This window comes from Callithrix jacchus, chromosome 7, assembly GCF_049354715.1.
Source record: "Callithrix jacchus isolate 240 chromosome 7, calJac240_pri, whole genome shotgun sequence".
In the NCBI taxonomy this organism is placed as follows: Eukaryota; Metazoa; Chordata; class Mammalia; order Primates; family Cebidae; genus Callithrix; species Callithrix jacchus.
This window is the reverse complement of record NC_133508.1, coordinates 10,346,686-10,364,086: the sequence shown is the minus strand read 5'-3', so window position 1 is coordinate 10,364,086 and position 17,401 is coordinate 10,346,686. Positions and strand designations below refer to the sequence as shown.

The 17,401-nt window shown below is 50.3% G+C and overlaps 1 protein-coding gene across 4 annotated transcripts in view; it reads left to right on the top strand.

Annotated features, from left to right (window-relative positions):
- The window catches only part of PFKP (phosphofructokinase, platelet), a 70,382-nt gene that overhangs the window by 14,438 nt on the left and 38,543 nt on the right, over positions 1–17,401 (top strand). For all 4 annotated transcript variants that reach the window (XM_035306762.3, XM_002806941.6, XM_035306761.3 and 1 more), the window contains exon 2: positions 272–345. In XM_035306762.3, coding sequence (XP_035162653.1) covers positions 272–345 — 74 coding nt within the window. The remainder of the gene's footprint in view (positions 1–271; positions 346–17,401) is intronic.

Below are 17,401 nucleotides of genomic sequence, written 5' to 3'. Positions count from 1 at the left end.
ACAAATTGGTACCGAGCTCAGGCAGTGATGTTTTGAACAGAAAGTCCTCCAGGCTCCTAGACTCAGCCCGGGCATACGGGGCACTTTGCATTGCGTTGGCTGTTTCTTTTAGTCCTTACCCTCATCCCAGAGGGCTGTGTGTACCCATCTCATATATCAGGAAATGAGGGCATTGAGAAGTTACAGAACAGACCCATGGTCCTGGGTCCTGAGTGGCAGAGCTGGAATTGCCGAGGCCCTTCAGTGACTCTTGCTCCTGTTTCCTCTGCAGGTATGAATGCTGCTGTGCGCGCCGTAGTGCGCATGGGTATCTACGTGGGAGCCAAGGTGTACTTCATCTATGAGGTCAGTGTCTGCCCCGTGCTCCCTGTCGCTCTTCCTTCCACCTGCCCAGAACCCTGCAGTCACTGGTGTGTGCTCACCCCTGCCTCCTGCTGCTGAGCAAGCCAGGTCCTACCTGCCAGCGTCCTTCCCCAGTCCACAGGAGCCCCTGATGGGGGCTGTTTACATAGGAGGCCATGCTTTCTGGTCTCCAGGGACGGATGTCTGGTCTGTGAGGTTTTAGGAAGCGAGGGGAGAAAGGAGAGGGAGCCCCAAAAGCCATTTTCTTTTTATTTTTAGACAGAGTCTTGCTCTGTCATCCAGTCTGGCGTGCAGAGGCGTGATCTTGGCTCATTGCAACCTTCCAGGTTCAAGTGATTTTCTGCCTCAGCCTCACGAGTAGTTGCAATTACAGGTGCCTGCCACCATGCCAAGCTAGTTTTTTGTATTTCTAGTAGAGAAGCGGTCTCACCATGTTGGCCAGGCTGGTCTCAAACTCCTGTCCTCAAGCAATCTACCTGCCTTGGCCTCCCAAAGTTTTGGGATTACAGGCGTGAGCCACTGTGCCCAGCCCCAAAAGGCCCTTTTGATACCAGCTTCCTGGTGTTGATTTCTAGGATTAGAGATCATCCAATGATCTCTTAACTGGTTGTATTGGTGGATTGGTTGTATTTGTTCGAGGCTCTCATTGCTATAGAAGTGATTCATAGGCTGAATTTGAATAAGCATTTAAAGAAATAAGGAACAAGGGCCCCTTTGAGCTTTTCATCATTAATGTAAAGAAAAAAAAAAACCACACCTCTGCCAGCTGACCTTTTACTTCAGAATGAAGAGCCTTCAATTACATAGCAGGGAGGACACTCTATCTGCTGCATTTGAAGTCCTGGCAACTTAAGACTAAAAAGCATTTGAAGGGAAAGCACCAATAGGGTTTGGATCACAGTACTGATTTCAGAAATTGTTAGAAAAAAAATTTAATGTTTAAATTTTTAAATTTTAAGTTCTGGGTGCATGTGCAGAATGTGCAGGTTTGTTACATAGGTATACAGGTGCCATGGTGGTTTGCTGCGTCCATCCCCCCATCACCTATGTTAGGTGTTTCTCCTAATGCTATCCCTCCCCATCTCCCTGCCCCCTGCTATCCCTCCCCTAGCTCCCCCACCCCACAACAGGCCCCAGTTTGTGATGTTCCCTGCCTTTAAAAATGAGAAGAAGATATTTTTAAAAATTCATTTAATGCCTCCAAAATGACTGTTAGTGTTTTAGTCTGATTTTCCTCAGTGTGATGTATGCAAAAGACTGGAAGGAAATAACATTTAAAGTATAGCAGACATGTTTTGTATACTGTGTTTTTCATCCATATTATCACGTTATGATTAGATCATGACTTTTTCTATGTGGACTCCACAACTGTCGCTTTAATGTCAGCATACTGTCCTGCTGAATTGATGTCATGCGTGGACCCTGTATTTCACCATTGCCCTTGTATTGCACCATTGAGTTTTCTTCCTATTTTTTAAGCTGATAAGATCTATGTTAATATTCAAAGCAATTCGATGTTTTGAGTTATTCTTTAATACCTTGGTCCAAAGATTGGGCAGTGACTGCGATAAAAGGGCCGGTCATCATCACTGCTTGGGATGGTTCTTGCCTCACTGATTCTTGAAACCTGCCCAGCCCCGCCCCGGCCCCGTGCAGGGAAGGCGGGGTACCAGCTCCCCATGACGATGCCATGTGTGGCTGTGTGTGCCTGCCTCTGAGCCCTGGCATGGATTCCCCTGTCTGTTTTCTAAGCTCTCTTTCCCTTTGGTGAAATGTCTGCTGCTCATATTCTTTGTTCATTTGTGCATTCTATCCATTTGTTTATCATTTGTTGGAAAGAGGTTTTTTTTTTTCTTTCTATTTTTGGCTTGCTTTTATTAAACGGGTTATGTGGTTATTGTTCGTATTTATCTGATTTGGGCAATTTTAACAGTAGGTCTAACTAGCATTCCCAGGCTGCTGTTTTTATCATTTTATATTTGGGTCTTTTTTTTTTTCTTTTCTTTTTTGAGATGGAGATTTGTTCTTGTTGACCAGGCTGGAGTGCAAGGATACAATCTCAGCTCACTGCAGCCTCTGCCTCCCAGGTTCAAGTGATTCTCCTGCCTCAGCCTCCTGAGTAGCTGTGATTACAAGCATGCATCACCATGCCAGCTAATTTTGTACTTTTAGTAGAGACAGCATTTCTCTATGTTGGTCAGGCTGGTCTTGAACTCTGGACATCAAGTGATCTGTCCACCTCCATCTTCCAAAGTGCTGGGATTAGAGGCCTCAGCCACCACGACCAGTCTATTTGGGTCTTTTTAAGATCAGATTGCCCTCATGAGTTGCCCTGCGCAGGGCCTGACCCTAGTAGCAGCTGCTGCTTGCTCAGGAACAAGAAATGAGCCCATTAGACTCTGTCCAGAGCACAGTCCTACACCCCCATCCACAGCTTAGTCCTCCTCCCCCATCCACAGCTCAGTCTTCCTCCTCCATCCACAGCAAAGTCCTCCACAGCACAGTCCTCTACCCCCATCCACAGTACAGTCCTCCTTCCCCATCCACAGCACAGTCCTCCTTCCCCATCCACAGCACAGTCCTCCACCCCCATCCACAGCACAGTCCTCCTCCTCCATCCACAGCACAGTCCTCCTTCCCCATCCACAGCACAGTCCTCCACCTTCATCCACAGTACAGTCCTCCTTCCCCATCCACAGCACAGTCCTCCTCCTCCATCCACAGCACAGTCCTCCTTCCCCATCCACAGCACAGTCCTCCTTCCCCATCCACAGCACAGCCCTCCTTCCCCATCCACAGCACAGTCCTCCTTCCCCATCCACAGCACAGTCCTCCTCCTCCATCCACAGCACAGTCCTCCTTCCCCATCCACAGCACAGCCTTCCTTCCCCATCCACAGCACAGTCCTCCTTCCCCATCCACAGCACAGCCCTCCTTCCCCATCCACAGCACAGCCCTCCTTCCCCATCCACAGCACAGTCCTCCTTCCCCATCCACAGCACAGCCCTCCTTCCCCATCCACAGCACAGCCCTCCTTCCCCATCCACAGCACAGTCCTCCTTCCCCATCCACAGCACAGTCCTCCTTCCCCATCCACAGCACAGTCCTCCTTCCCCATCCACAGCACAGCCCTCCTTCCCCATCCACAGTACAGTCCTCCTTCCCCATCCACAGCACAGTCCTCCTCCTCCATCCACAGCACAGTCCTCCTTCCCCATCCACAGCACAGTCCTCCTTCCCCATCCACAGCACAGTCCTCCTTCCCCATCCACAGCACAGTCCTCCTTCCCCATCCACAGCACAGTCCTCCTTCCCCATCCACAGCACAGCCCTCCTTCCCTATCCACAGCACAGTCCTCCTTCCCCATCCACAGCACAGTCCTCCTTCCCCATCCACAGCACAGCCCTCCTCCTCCATCCACAGCACAGTCCTCCTCCTCCATCCACAGCACAGCCCTCCTTCCCCATCCACAGCACAGTCCTCCTTCCCCATCCACAGCACAGTCCTCCTCCTCCATCCACAGCACAGTCCTCCTCCTCCATCCACAGCACAGTCCTCCTTCCCCATCCACAGCACAGTCCTCCTTCCCCATCCACAGCACAGTCCTCCACCTCCATCCACAGCACAGTCCTCCTTCCCCATCCACAGCACAGTCCTCCTCCTCCATCCACAGCACAGTCCTCCTTCCCCATCCACAGCACAGTCCTCCACCTCCATCCACAGCACAGTCCTCCTTCCCCATCCACAGCACAGTCCTCCTCCTCCATCCACAGCACAGTCCTCCACCTCCATCCACAGCACAGTCCTCCTTCCCCATCCACAGCACAGCCCTCCTTCCCCATCCACAGCACAGCCCTCCTTCCCCATCCACAGCACAGTCCTCCTCCTCCATCCACAGCACAGTCCTCCTCCTCCATCCACAGCACAGTCCTCCTCCTCCATCCACAGCACAGTCCTCCTTCCCCATCCACAGCACAGTCCTCCTCCTCCATCCACAGCACAGTCCTCCTTCCCCATCCACAGCACAGTCCTCCTTCCCCATCCACAGCACAGCCCTCCTTCCCCATCCACAGCACAGTCCTCCTCCTCCATCCACAGCACAGTCCTCCTTCCCCATCCACAGCACAGTCCTCCTTCCCCATCCACAGCACAGTCCTCCTCCTCCATCCACAGCACAGTCCTCCACCTCCATCCACAGCACAGTCCTCCTTCCCCATCCACAGCTCAGTCCTCCTCCTCCATCCACAGCACAGTCCTCCTCCTCCATCCACAGCACAGTCCTCCACCTCCATCCACAGCACAGTCCTCCTTCCCCATCCACAGCACAGTCCTCCTTCCCCATCCACAGCACAGTCCTCCTTCCCCATCCACAGCACAGTCCTCCTTCCCCATCCACAGCACAGTCCTCCTCCTCCATCCACAGCACAGTCCTCCTCCTCCATCCACAGCACAGTCCTCCTTCCCCATCCACAGCACAGTCCTCCTTCCCCATCCACAGCACAGTCCTCCTCCTCCATCCACAGCACAGTCCTCCTCCTCCATCCACAGCACAGTCCTCCTTCCCCATCCACAGCACAGTCCTCCTCCATCCACAGCACAGTCCTCCTTCCCCATCCACAGCACAGTCCTCCACCCCATCCACAGTACAGTCCTCCTTCCCCATCCACAGCACAGTCCTCCTCCTCCATCCACAGCACAGTCCTCCTTCCCCATCCACAGCACAGTCCTCCTCCATCCACAGCACAGTCCTCCTTCCCCATCCACAGCACAGTCCTCCTCCTCCATCCACAGCACAGTCCTCCTCCTCCATCCACAGCACAGTCCTCCTTCCCCATCCACAGCACAGTCCTCCACCCCCATCCACAGTACAGTCCTCCTTCCCCATCCACAGCACAGTCCTCCTCCTCCATCCACAGCACAGTCCTCCTTCCCCATCCACAGCACAGTCCTCCACCTCCATCCACAGCACAGTCCTCCTTCCCCATCCACAGCACAGCCCTCCTTCCCCATCCACAGCACAGTCCTCCTCCTCCATCCACAGCACAGTCCTCCTTCCCCATCCACAGCACAGCCCTCCTTCCCCATCCACAGCACAGTCCTCCACCTCCATCCACAGCACAGTCCTCCTTCCCCATCCACAGCACAGTCCTCCTTCCCCATCCACAGCACAGTCCTCCTCCTCCATCCACAGCACAGTCCTCCACCTCCATCCACAGCACAGTCCTCCACCTCCATCCACAGCACAGTCCTCCTCCTCCATCCACAGCACAGTCCTCCTCCATCCACAGCACAGTCCTCCTCCATCCACAGCACAGTCCTCCTTCCCCATCCACAGCACAGTCCTCCTTCCCCATCCACAGCACAGTCCTCCTTCCCCATCCACAGCACAGTCCTCCTTCCCCATCCACAGCACAGCCCTCCTTCCCCATCCACAGCACAGTCCTCCTCCTCCATCCACAGCACAGTCCTCCTTCCCCATCCACAGCACAGTCCTCCTTCCCCATCCACAGCACAGTCCTCCTCCTCCATCCACAGCACAGTCCTCCTCCTCCATCCACAGCACAGTCCTCCACCTCCATCCACAGCACAGTCCTCCTTCCCCATCCACAGCACAGTCCTCCTCCTCCATCCACAGCACAGTCCTCCTCCTCCATCCACAGCACAGTCCTCCTCCATCCACAGCACAGTCCTCCTCCATCCACAGCACAGTCCTCCTTCCCCATCCACAGCACAGTCCTCCTTCCCCATCCACAGCACAGTCCTCCTTCCCCATCCACAGCACAGTCCTCCTTCCCCATCCACAGCACAGCCCTCCTTCCCCATCCACAGCACAGTCCTCCTCCTCCATCCACAGCACAGTCCTCCTTCCCCATCCACAGCACAGTCCTCCTTCCCCATCCACAGCACAGTCCTCCTCCTCCATCCACAGCACAGTCCTCCTCCTCCATCCACAGCACAGTCCTCCACCTCCATCCACAGCACAGTCCTCCTTCCCCATCCACAGCACAGTCCTCCTCCTCCATCCACAGCACAGTCCTCCTCCTCCATCCACAGCACAGTCCTCCTCCATCCACAGCACAGTCCTCCTCCATCCACAGCACAGTCCTCCTTCCCCATCCACAGCACAGTCCTCCTTCCCCATCCACAGCACAGTCCTCCACCTCCATCCACAGCACAGTCCTCCACCTCCATCCACAGCACAGTCCTCCTTCCCCATCCACAGCACAGTCCTCCTCCTCCATCCACAGCACAGTCCTCCTCCTCCATCCACAGCACAGTCCTCCTTCCCCATCCACAGCACAGTCCTCCTTCCCCATCCACAGCACAGTCCTCCTTCCCCATCCACAGCACAGTCCTCCTTCCCCATCCACAGCACAGCCCTCCTTCCCCATCCACAGCACAGTCCTCCACCTCCATCCACAGCACAGTCCTCCACCTCCATCCACAGCACAGCCCTCCTTCCCCATCCACAGCACAGTCCTCCTTCCCCATCCACAGCACAGTCCTCCTTCCCCATCCACAGCACAGTCCTCCTTCCCCATCCACAGCACAGTCCTCCTCCTCCATCCACAGCACAGTCCTCCACCTCCATCCACAGCACAGTCCTCCACCTCCATCCACAGCACAGCCCTCCTTCCCCATCCACAGCACAGTCCTCCTTCCCCATCCACAGCACAGTCCTCCACCTCCATCCACAGCACAGTCCTCCACCTCCATCCACAGCACAGTCCTCCTTCCCCATCCACAGCACAGTCCTCCTCCTCCATCCACAGCACAGTCCTCCTTCCCCATCCACAGCACAGTCCTCCTCCTCCATCCACAGCACAGTCCTCCTCCATCCACAGCACAGTCCTCCTCCATCCACAGCACAGCCCTCCTTCCCCATCCACAGCACAGTCCTCCTTCCCCATCCACAGCACAGTCCTCCACCTCCATCCACAGCACAGTCCTCCACCTCCATCCATCCACAGCAGTTTTCCTCTCCCATGCACAGCTCAGTCCTCCACCTCCATCCACAGCACAGTCCCCCTCCTCCATCCACAGCGCAGTCCTCCACCTCCATCCACAGCACAGTCCTCCTCTCCCATCCACAGCTCAGTCCTCCACCTCCTACCACAGCTCCGTCCTCCTCCTCCTCCCACAGTTCAGTTCTCCACCCCTGTCCACAGCACACTCCATTCCAGAGTGCTGGGGTTTCTTTTGAGGTAAACCCCATATGTCCTCTCTGTCTCATCTGGAAGGGCTGGAGCTCTCAGGCCCATCCATGTGATCCATGGCCGCAGGTGCCGTCTAGACGAGGTCTGCGGGGACGGTGCCTCTTCCTGCCCCTGCTCTGGGTGAGGAAGGAGGGTCCTGACTGAGATCTCATTTCCTTTAGGGAAATTCAAGGCATTTCTGTAATTCCTTTGCTGAGATGTGGCCAGAATGAATCCTTGTGTGCAAGTGGTGTTTGGGACAATTCTCATTTTTATGAGAACTGTTTTATAGTAAGTGGCACCTTCAGAGGTGTCAGGAGCAAAGCTGAATGGAGTATTGGTGAATTTTGGCACAAAGAATGATCTTACTGAGGGAGATAGGAGCTGCCTGGGGTCAGCACATTTGAACCCAAATTGCCTTTCTGATGCCCTCCCCACCGGGCCCAGAAGGCGGGAAATCCTAGTGAACGGGTCCTGCTGTTCACCTCCCTCTGGGGTAGCCCAGGCAGCAGCCTACCTCTGGGCGCCTTGGGAACACAAACTCTCATGGAGCTGCAGACTGCCAGGACTTTGTATGAGCGGTAGGTTCTTCACCCAGTTGTAGTAATAAATGTGGAATCCATTTAGGGTCTCATCATTTTGCCGTTACGAAGTAAAAATCCTGTATCTTTAATTATAAGACAGAAAACGCCCTAAAATCTGTGAGCACTTTCCTAACTGGGCAGCAAATCCCCGACTGACCTGGAGCGCATTGCCTGGCCCAGTTTGGATGACGGCTCTCAGCTCTCTCCAGGGGTGGGTTTGATGCGGGGCAGGCCCCCCAGGGCTCAGGGTACAGGTGCAGTAATGTACACACTGCTTTTTAAAACATTTTTTATTTTTAGTTATTAGGATACATAAGAGTTGTACCTGTTTATGGGGTACCTGTGATTTTTATTTTTTATTGAAGTGAAATATGCATATATCATTTACCATCTTTACCATTTGTGGGCATCGAGTTCAGTAACATATACATTTATATTGTTTTCTTCCCTTGTATCCTTTCCTTTCCCCACCCCTCCCATTCCACTGATAACTGCAGTTCTCCTCTCTGTGAGATCAACACCGTGTGAGTGAAATCAGGCAATGCTTCTCTTTTATCTTTTTTTTTTTCTTTTTTCTGTTTCTTTTCTTTCTTTCTTTCTTTTTTGGATACAGAGTTTTGGCTACAGGCTGGAGTGCAGTGGCATGATCTTGGCTCACTGTAACCTCTGCCTCCTGGGTTCAAGTGACTCTCCTGCCTCAGCCTCCTGAGTAGCTGTGATTACAGGTACCCATCACCATGGCTGGATAATTTTTATATTTTTAATAGAGACAAGATTTCATCATGTTAGCCAGGCTGGTCTTGAACTCCTCACCTCCAGTGATTTCACCTGCCTGAGCCTCCCAAAGTGCTGGGATTACAAGCATGAGCCACTGCACCCATATGGCTGGCTTACTTCGTTTCACATTATGGCACTTTTGTCCCCGTTGCCGCAAATGACGGGGTTTTCTCCTTTATGGGTAAAGGGTGTTCTGTTACGTGCGCACACCACATTTTCTTTGTCCATTCATCCTGACTGGCACTGAGGCTGATTCCACACTGGGGGGCTGTGATCAGGAGTGAACGTGGGAGTGCAGAGATCTCATTGTGCCGGTTTCCTTTCTCAGGGTATGTATCCAGCAGTGGGGCCACTGGCTCGTGGGGAGTTCGTGCATCTCATATTTTCATACGAGCGTGTGATGCGCTGTGATCAAATCAGGGAGATTTGCATATTCATCACCTCAGGAACAACCGTTTCTTTGTTAGGAACACTCCAATTTTACTCTTTTAGTTATTCTGAAACATTATTATATATACACTATGTAAAACATGTATCATATATGTATTATACATTCATTATACATATATACAATGTTGTACATTATGGATGTTTATAACATACATTATTATACATATTGTCATCCCATAGTGTTACTCATCCCTGAATTTAAACTATTTTTTACCCATTAACCAGCCCTCTTTACGCCTCTGTTCCCTACTACTTTTACCAGCCTCTGGTAACCATTATTCTATTCTCTATCTCTATGAGATCAATTTTTTTGGTGGGGGGACTGGGGGGAACAATGTTTCACTCTGTCACCAGGCTAGAATGCAATGGTGGGATCTCAGCTCACTGCAGTCTCCACCTCCCGGGTTCAAGTGATTCTCCTGCCTCAGCCTCCCAAGTAGCTGGGATTACAGATGTGCACCACCATACCAGCTAATTTTTGTATTTTTAATAGAGACAGCATTTTACTATATTGGCCAGAATGGTCTCAATATCCTGACCTTGTGATCTGCCCACCTCGGCCTCCCATAGTACTGGGATTACACATGTGAGCCACCACACCCAGCCGAGATCCATTTTTTATTTAAGCTTTAACATGTGAGTAAGAACATGCAGTATTTGTCTTTCTGTGCCTGGCTTATTTCACCTAATTTCTGCCTGGTCCATCCATGCTGCTAACAATGACAGGATTTCATTCTTTTTTATTGGCTGAATAATATTCCATTGTATACTGAGATGGTGAATCAATTGTGACCACCAGTGGATGAGTAGATAAAATATGGTGTTTATACGCAATGGAATGCTTTTCAGCTATAAAACCTGCTTGTTAAAATCGCAAGCCTTCTGAATCCTGGCACGCCTCAGTCCTGGGTTTTGGGTGAGCAATCGTGGGCCTTTAGGAAGTCCTCCAGTGACTGTGGATGCATAAATCAGCCTCTCATTTCTGCGTTCTCATCTGTGTGGTAGAAATTGTGTTTACTCTTGTCTCTCTGGTAGAAAGCACCAGTATGATAGCTTGTCAGCCATGAGATGCACATGCCTTTGACTCCGTGGGTGTGTGGCCAGGTGGGGAAACAGGGCCCTCACCTGAACACATCTGTTCACAGATGGCTCTGCACTGAAGAGGCCCAGCCCCCTCCCCCGCCTGCTGTCCAGGTTATGCCCACACGCTGGGCTTCTCTCTGAGTCTCAGGGCTATGGCATCTGGGGCTGGGTAATTCTTGGTGGGGGTCCTTTGCACCGTAGGATCCTGAGCAGCACTCCCGCCTCCACCCACCCCATAGTAACGACAGTCAAAGATGTCCTTATGTTTCCGACATGGACGAATGTCCTCTGAAGGGAAAATCACTTTGGGGGACCACTGTTCTAGACCTATTTGGGCTGAAATTGAGAGGATGTTACGTTTTATTTTATTAATTTTGAGATGAAGTCTCGCTTTGTCACCCAGGCTGGAGTGCAACAGCACGATCTTGGCTCATTGCCACCTCCGCCTCCTGGGTTCAAGCTGTTCTCCTGCCTCAGCCTCCCAAGTAGCTGGGATTATATTTTTAGTAGAGACGGGATTTCACCATGTTGGCTAGGCTGGTCTCAAACTCCTGACCTCAGGTTATCCGCCCACCTCAGCCTCCCAAAGTGCTGGGATTACAGGCATGAGCCACCATGACTGGATATGTTTTATTTTTAAGCCTGTGTCAGTAATTTATCCAGCATTTTTTCACCTATAATCCAGTTTCTAAGTTTATCTAGCATTCTCTAGGTTGCCAATGGACCAAAGCAATTAAACAGGTTACTATTAATTACTTAAAGGGTTTTGTTTTTCCCTTTAGTAGTTCATGTGTAAAGAATGTGTTCATCTGAAAACAGTGGCATATCTGCTGAAAGACTGGACTTGATTGACGGAGCTCTGCTGTCTGGCCGCTGCTTGCGCTCCTATAAACCTGGGCCAAGCTACGTGTGGGACATGCCAAGCCTTGGGCTCCATTCCAGGGAGACTTGGGAAGGATTTGCCAATTAACCCATTCACTTCTACCTGGTGAACCAATTGTTGTTTTTGTTTTGTTTTGTTTTGTTTTTCCTCTTAAGCTAAGGTTTTTCCTTAGAAGCCTACAAATGGCTTTAGCTTCTTGGAGATGATGATAGCAAATATATCAGATGCTTTGACCCAAAGGCTGTGCCCAGGGTAAACTGCCGTGGCTTTGGTGGGTCCAAACCAGACTGGAGAGTGTCAGTTGGTCACCCAGGGCTGCCACTGCGGCTGCAGAAACAGTTGGCTCCTTGCGTTTGGTTTCATTTATGGATTTAATATCCTGTTGAAGATGATTCTGCAGATTTGAAACACTGTTCATCTTCTTATAGCTCTTCCAATATGACTCACTTAAGATTCTTGCCAAGCACAATTGCTCACGCCTTAATCCCAGCACTTTGGGAGGCTGAGGCGGGCAGATCACTTGAGGTCAGGAGTTAGAGGCCAGCCTGACCAATGTGATGAAACCCCTTCTCTACTAAAAACACAAAAGTTAGTTGGGCATGGTGGCACATGCCTGTAATCCTTTGAAGCCTGAGGCTTGAACCCGGAAGGCAGAGGTTGCAGTGAGCCGAGACTGCACCGTTGTACTCCAGCCCAGGTGACAGAGCGAAACTGTCTCAAAAAAGACAGAAAAAAGTCTTTCATCTTAATTTTTTTTTTTTAGTTTGGTTCTATTCTGGACAGTTGTTCATAAACATTATCAGAGCCCTCTTTGTCTCTTCCACACTATGAAGAAAGGATAGGAATAATTCTGGTCATTTTATTAGATAGTTCTTTCCATGATTAAAAACAACACATTCTTCTGGGCATGGTGGCTCATGCCTGTAATCCCAGCACTTTGGGAGGCTGAGGCAGGCAGATCACCTGAGGTCTGGAGTTCGTGGCCTGTCTGGCCAACGTGGTGAAACCCTATCTCTACTAAAAATACAAAAAAAAAAGTAGCCAGGAGTGGTGATGGGCATCTGTAATCCCAGCTACTTAGGAGGCTGAGGCAGGAGAATCACTAGAACCTGGGAGGCTGAGGTTGCAGTGAGCCAAGATTGTGCCATTGCAGTCCAGCTTAGGCAACAAGAGCGAAACTCTGTCAAAAAAAACAAAAAAAGAAAAAAAGAAAAAAAAAAAAAAAAAACAGGGCATGGTGGCTCATGCCTGTAATCCCATCACTTTGGGAGGGCAAAGTGGGTGGATCATCTGAGGTCAGGAGTTTGAGAGCAGCCTGACCAACATAGTGAAACCCTGTCTCTACTAAAAATACAAAATTAGCCAGGTGTGGTGGTGCACACTAGTAATCTCATACTCGGGAGATTGAGGCAGGAGAATCACTAGAACCTGGAGGCAGAGGGTGCAGTGAGCAGAGATTGTGTCATTGCACTCCAGCCTGGGCAATAAGAGTGAAACACCATCTAAAAAAACATTCAAAATGTGAGCAGATAAGTGGTGTGTTTTTCTGTTGAAAGGCTGAGGGGTATTGGAACAGCATTCACATCCAGCCTCTTGTCTTCCCAAATGTGCTCCTGCAGAGCCTGCACCCGCCCCCCCTCCACTGCAGCTCAGCTCAGGTGCCCAAGGGTCTCCATCTCCCTGCGCCCCCACCCCCTGGCCAGCAGCCCTGTCCCTGCACCCAGACTGGCCACCCTTCAGAGCTTGAAATGTCAGCATGTGATGTTAGCTTCCCTTGTTTCGCCTGAGCATTGCAGCTTGACTTACTATACCAATAAACAGACCGTGAACTTATCAATGAATCAGTTAGCATTGTTTCTCTTCCTTAGTTGGTTTCGTGGAGGTAGAGAGTCATATGACGGATACCAGAGTCTGGGAAGGGGCTGCAGAGGTGGATGGGTACGAACATAAGCTTAGTTAGAAGGAGTAGGTTCCAGTGTGGATGGATAAATAGGCTGGTTGTGTTAGTGACAGCATATTGTATTAATATATTTCAGAGCAGCTGGGAGAGAGGACTGGAAATGTTCAGAACACATAGAAGTTACAAATATCCAGGGTGATGGACACCCCAGTACCCTAATTTGGTCATTACAGGTTCTGTGCCTGCAACAAATACTCACATGCATGCCACAAATATGTAAAATAATATATGTCAAAAAAATAACATTTTAAAAATATGGAAAAAACCTTTCCCTTCCTGATAGAAACCCTTCATTTGCATTAGAAATATATACATTTTTTGATAAAATTAACCTCCTGCTTTTATAATCTTTAAAGTGAGAAATCTCACACTAGTGACCCAAAATAAACACCTTTTCCTCAAAAGTACTAGTGCTCCCCTGTCTGAGGAAGGAGGTGTAGGGGACCACTGTCCATCTGGAGGATGCCTGAGCTTTTGGGATCTGTGGATGGGGGTAGCCACAGAAGTCTGAGCTCCTGCTCCTGGGATCTGTGGATGGGGAAGACCACGGAAGGCCAAGCTCCTGCTCCTGGGATCTGTGTCAAGGGTGGCCACAGAAGCCTGAGCTCCTGCTCTTAGGATCTGTGGACGAGGGTGGCCACAGACAACTGAGCTCCTGCTCCTGGGATCTGTGGACGAGGGTGGCCACAGACGACTGAGCTCCTGCTCCTGGGATCTGTGGACGAGGGTGGCCACAGACGACTGAGCTCCTGCTCCTGGGATCTGTGGACGAGGGTGGCCACAGACGACTGAGCTCCTGCTCCTGGGATCTGTGGACGAGGGTGGCCACAGACGACTGAGCTCCTGCTCCTGGGATCTGTGGACGAGGGTGGCCACAGACGACTGAGCTCCTGCTCCTGGGATCTGTGGACACGAGGGTGGCCATGGAAACTACTTAGGAAGTCAAAGAACAGGTGACCGCATCAGTGCTGACTTTTAGGGCCATGTTAGATTTTTTTTAATCTCTCTCTCACCTCCCATCCCTGACTGTGACCCCCACCTTCCCCACTCCCCCACATTGTTGAAAGACCAAGTGAGGTTGTCCACATCCCATTCAGTTACATTTCTTTGATGTTTTACACATAACTATTTCTGCCTGTTAAGTTCCTTGAAGTCAAAACTACTCAGCCACTCCAAGTCTGTCTGAAGGTAAACGATGCTCGAAGGCAGCACTGTGCAGTTCCATGCCTGTGGCTGCGCCCGACCTGATCTGCCAGGCCTCTGCCAGAGCCCATGCCTTCCACTCGAGCGCTCGTGCTCACCACGCTGGCCGACTCCTGGAAGGCCGGTTCCGGTGGCCTGGGTCTTCTCCACACTCCCTGCCTGTCATTGGAACATTGTCCAACAAGATTGATGCATCCAGGATGACAGTAACCATGGGCACAAGCATCATCTTTTATGACTCGTTTATACGCCAGCCATGTCCATGCGAATTCTTCATGTATGATCTGCCTCCATCCCACCCCCATTCATGCAAAGCCCATGGCTTCAGACGATCTGGTTCCACTCGACATTTCAAACTGCAGAAGAGCGCCAGCCACCTCCCTTCCCCACCACCGCCCCACCACTGTTGTCAGCTGAATGATCCTTAGGGAGGTCTTTGCTGTGAGGTCACTGCCAGGCCAGTGACCTCTCTACAGGGACCCCCTCTCTACAGGGAAGGAAGGGCGCCTGGCCTCGCCCCTACTGCAGCTGTTGATTGTACAACTTACCTGGAATTGTGCACTCTTAGCTTTGGCTGAAATAAGTCTATGACGCCAGAGGGCTAACTACATCATGTCGTTGTATTGTTGGTCTTCCAAAGGAGGGGCAGGGCTACACGATGCCGAGTCGTGTTCTAACCTATTTTAGAATTTAGAGTTGACTGAGTCTCCCGGGAACAAATCCTTAGGCTGAAGTCGGCAAGTATGCTTTCGGGGGGGTGACTGCAAGGTTCTCTGGACGAGAGCATTCCTTTAGAGCCTTGGTGGGAGGTAGGCAGGGCTTGGGGTGTGTGTTGGCTCGGGTGGTTTAATCTCAAGCTCTACCTCTGAATTTCCTAGGAACAGGATAAAGCCACAATTCCTGGCCTTTGAAAACCACTGGCATAGGGAACTTCCTCCTTTCTTTGATGCTTAGCTAGTTCTGAATGCTGGTGTTTCCTGAGTCTGAGCCTGGATAGCTGTTCAGAGCTGACCCCTGTGCATGCATGCTCTGAGTCTAGAAGTGAAATGCTTTATTTATGAAGGAATGCTATAGCTTTAGGTTCTGTGGGGGAGGGAAAAGGAGTAAGCTAGAGAAAGCTTGATTCTGTAGGAAACAAAGAGGATTTACTCAGATGCAGCAAAGCCCGTGAATAAATCTCTATGTGCAGAAACTGCACCTGCAGGAAGCTGGTGATAACACGTCTGGAAGACACTTTTAAAGTCTGTTATCTCCAGCAGCTTGTTTTCTTCTGGTCGTTGGAATGCTCAGCATTTGAGATTAGTTGAGTGAAGAATTCAGGAAATCAGATTGGAAAAAACATCATCCAGTTGAGAAGACATGGGACCATGGAACAAGCATTGTGAAAGAAAAAGCTGACTGCTGCAACCCAAGACTGTAATTTCCCTTCATCTTTAACTTAAAAAAAATACATATGAGATGTCACAGCAGAGAAAGCCACCCGTAGGTGAACTAGCTTACTTCACTTACGATGGATTCAACAAATGCTGAAACTTCTGGCCAAAAGCACCTCTGCATATAGAACTATCTCCAGCATGCTTAGAAGGCTATGCTTATTTTGACACTGCTCAAAACAATTTTTAATGAGTTAAAATGACTTCAGAGCCTGTGGCATGTTCTTAGATATCAAAAAATCTGCCCAACAATGGATCTAATGCGGCCAGCAAGGAGCTCTAAGGTTCATCTTGTGAGTCAGGCTCAACAAGATAGAGAGCGTTACTTGGGTCAAAAGAAAAAACAGCATAGTGTTAAAGGTTTCATGCTCTGTTTTTCTTGTGTGAGTCATCAAACCGGCTTAGAAGGCAAATTTCAAAAGGGTGTTTGAGGAAATGTTTGAGCCTCGGCTGTAGTAAGATATGTATTTATTCAGCCTTCTAAGAAGACTTCAATAGAGAAACCTCATCTGAATTTGTGCGTTGTAGTAGGTTTGGGTAAAATCATTCTTCCTAATTTAGTAATATATTCCTTGTTAGTGAAAGACAGCTTAGAACTGGAGTTGGTAGTTATTTTTCAGATGTTCCGTGGGCACCGTGACTTTGCAAATTAAAGAATGAGTCATTTCCTAGCAACTTAGCTCATGCGCGCACTAGAGAGAGCTTTGGAGGCGGCACTCAGAAAGTCCTCCCTTTTTATTTTTTACTTGCTTTCTTTGCCATATGCATCTATGCAACACAAAATAATGAAATTATTTTAAGAGAACATTTTACTTTTCAGAATGTTATGTTTTGCAGAGCAGTTTTCTTATTACTCTAGAAGCAAGGGATTCGTTAAGAGGTTTGAGGAAACCCGTATTTAAATTCTGTGAAATCATGCAGGGAAAGGAAATTGTGTGGTTCCCACTATGGCATATTAAGTAGTAAAATGCCAGGTGGGGGTGACTTGATCCAGGATAGCACGTGCTCCAGAAACAGTCTGAAAGCTCACGCTGTTTGGGGTGCAGGGTTGACCCTTGGCATGTCCTCTTCAGCAGGGCGGTGGTGGGACGGGCCCCTTCCCCTCTATCTCTTTTATTGCCTGCACAGAAAGGAGCGCAGCGGCTCCGGGTGTGGGAATCTCGTAGCTCTCTGTTTTCAGCCTTGTCAGAGCCCGGGGTTACGGCTGCTCTACATCCTGATCCGCCCAGGGAGCTCCTGGTTTCTGCCGAGGGTCAGGCCTCAGTATGGGTCATCTTTTCTCTCCTCCTCAGATGTGAACTTGGAAGATGGGACGTCACCCACCTAAGAAGGGTTCATTTCGGCACGGTGCTGCAGGCTCCGACTCTGGCCCAGGCCACGCGCCTGCTTCCTTGCCCTACAAGCTTCACCAAAGTGAAGCTGGAAAGTCAGGGTCGCCACAGATGGCCGTTTGTTCAGTGTTGCTCCC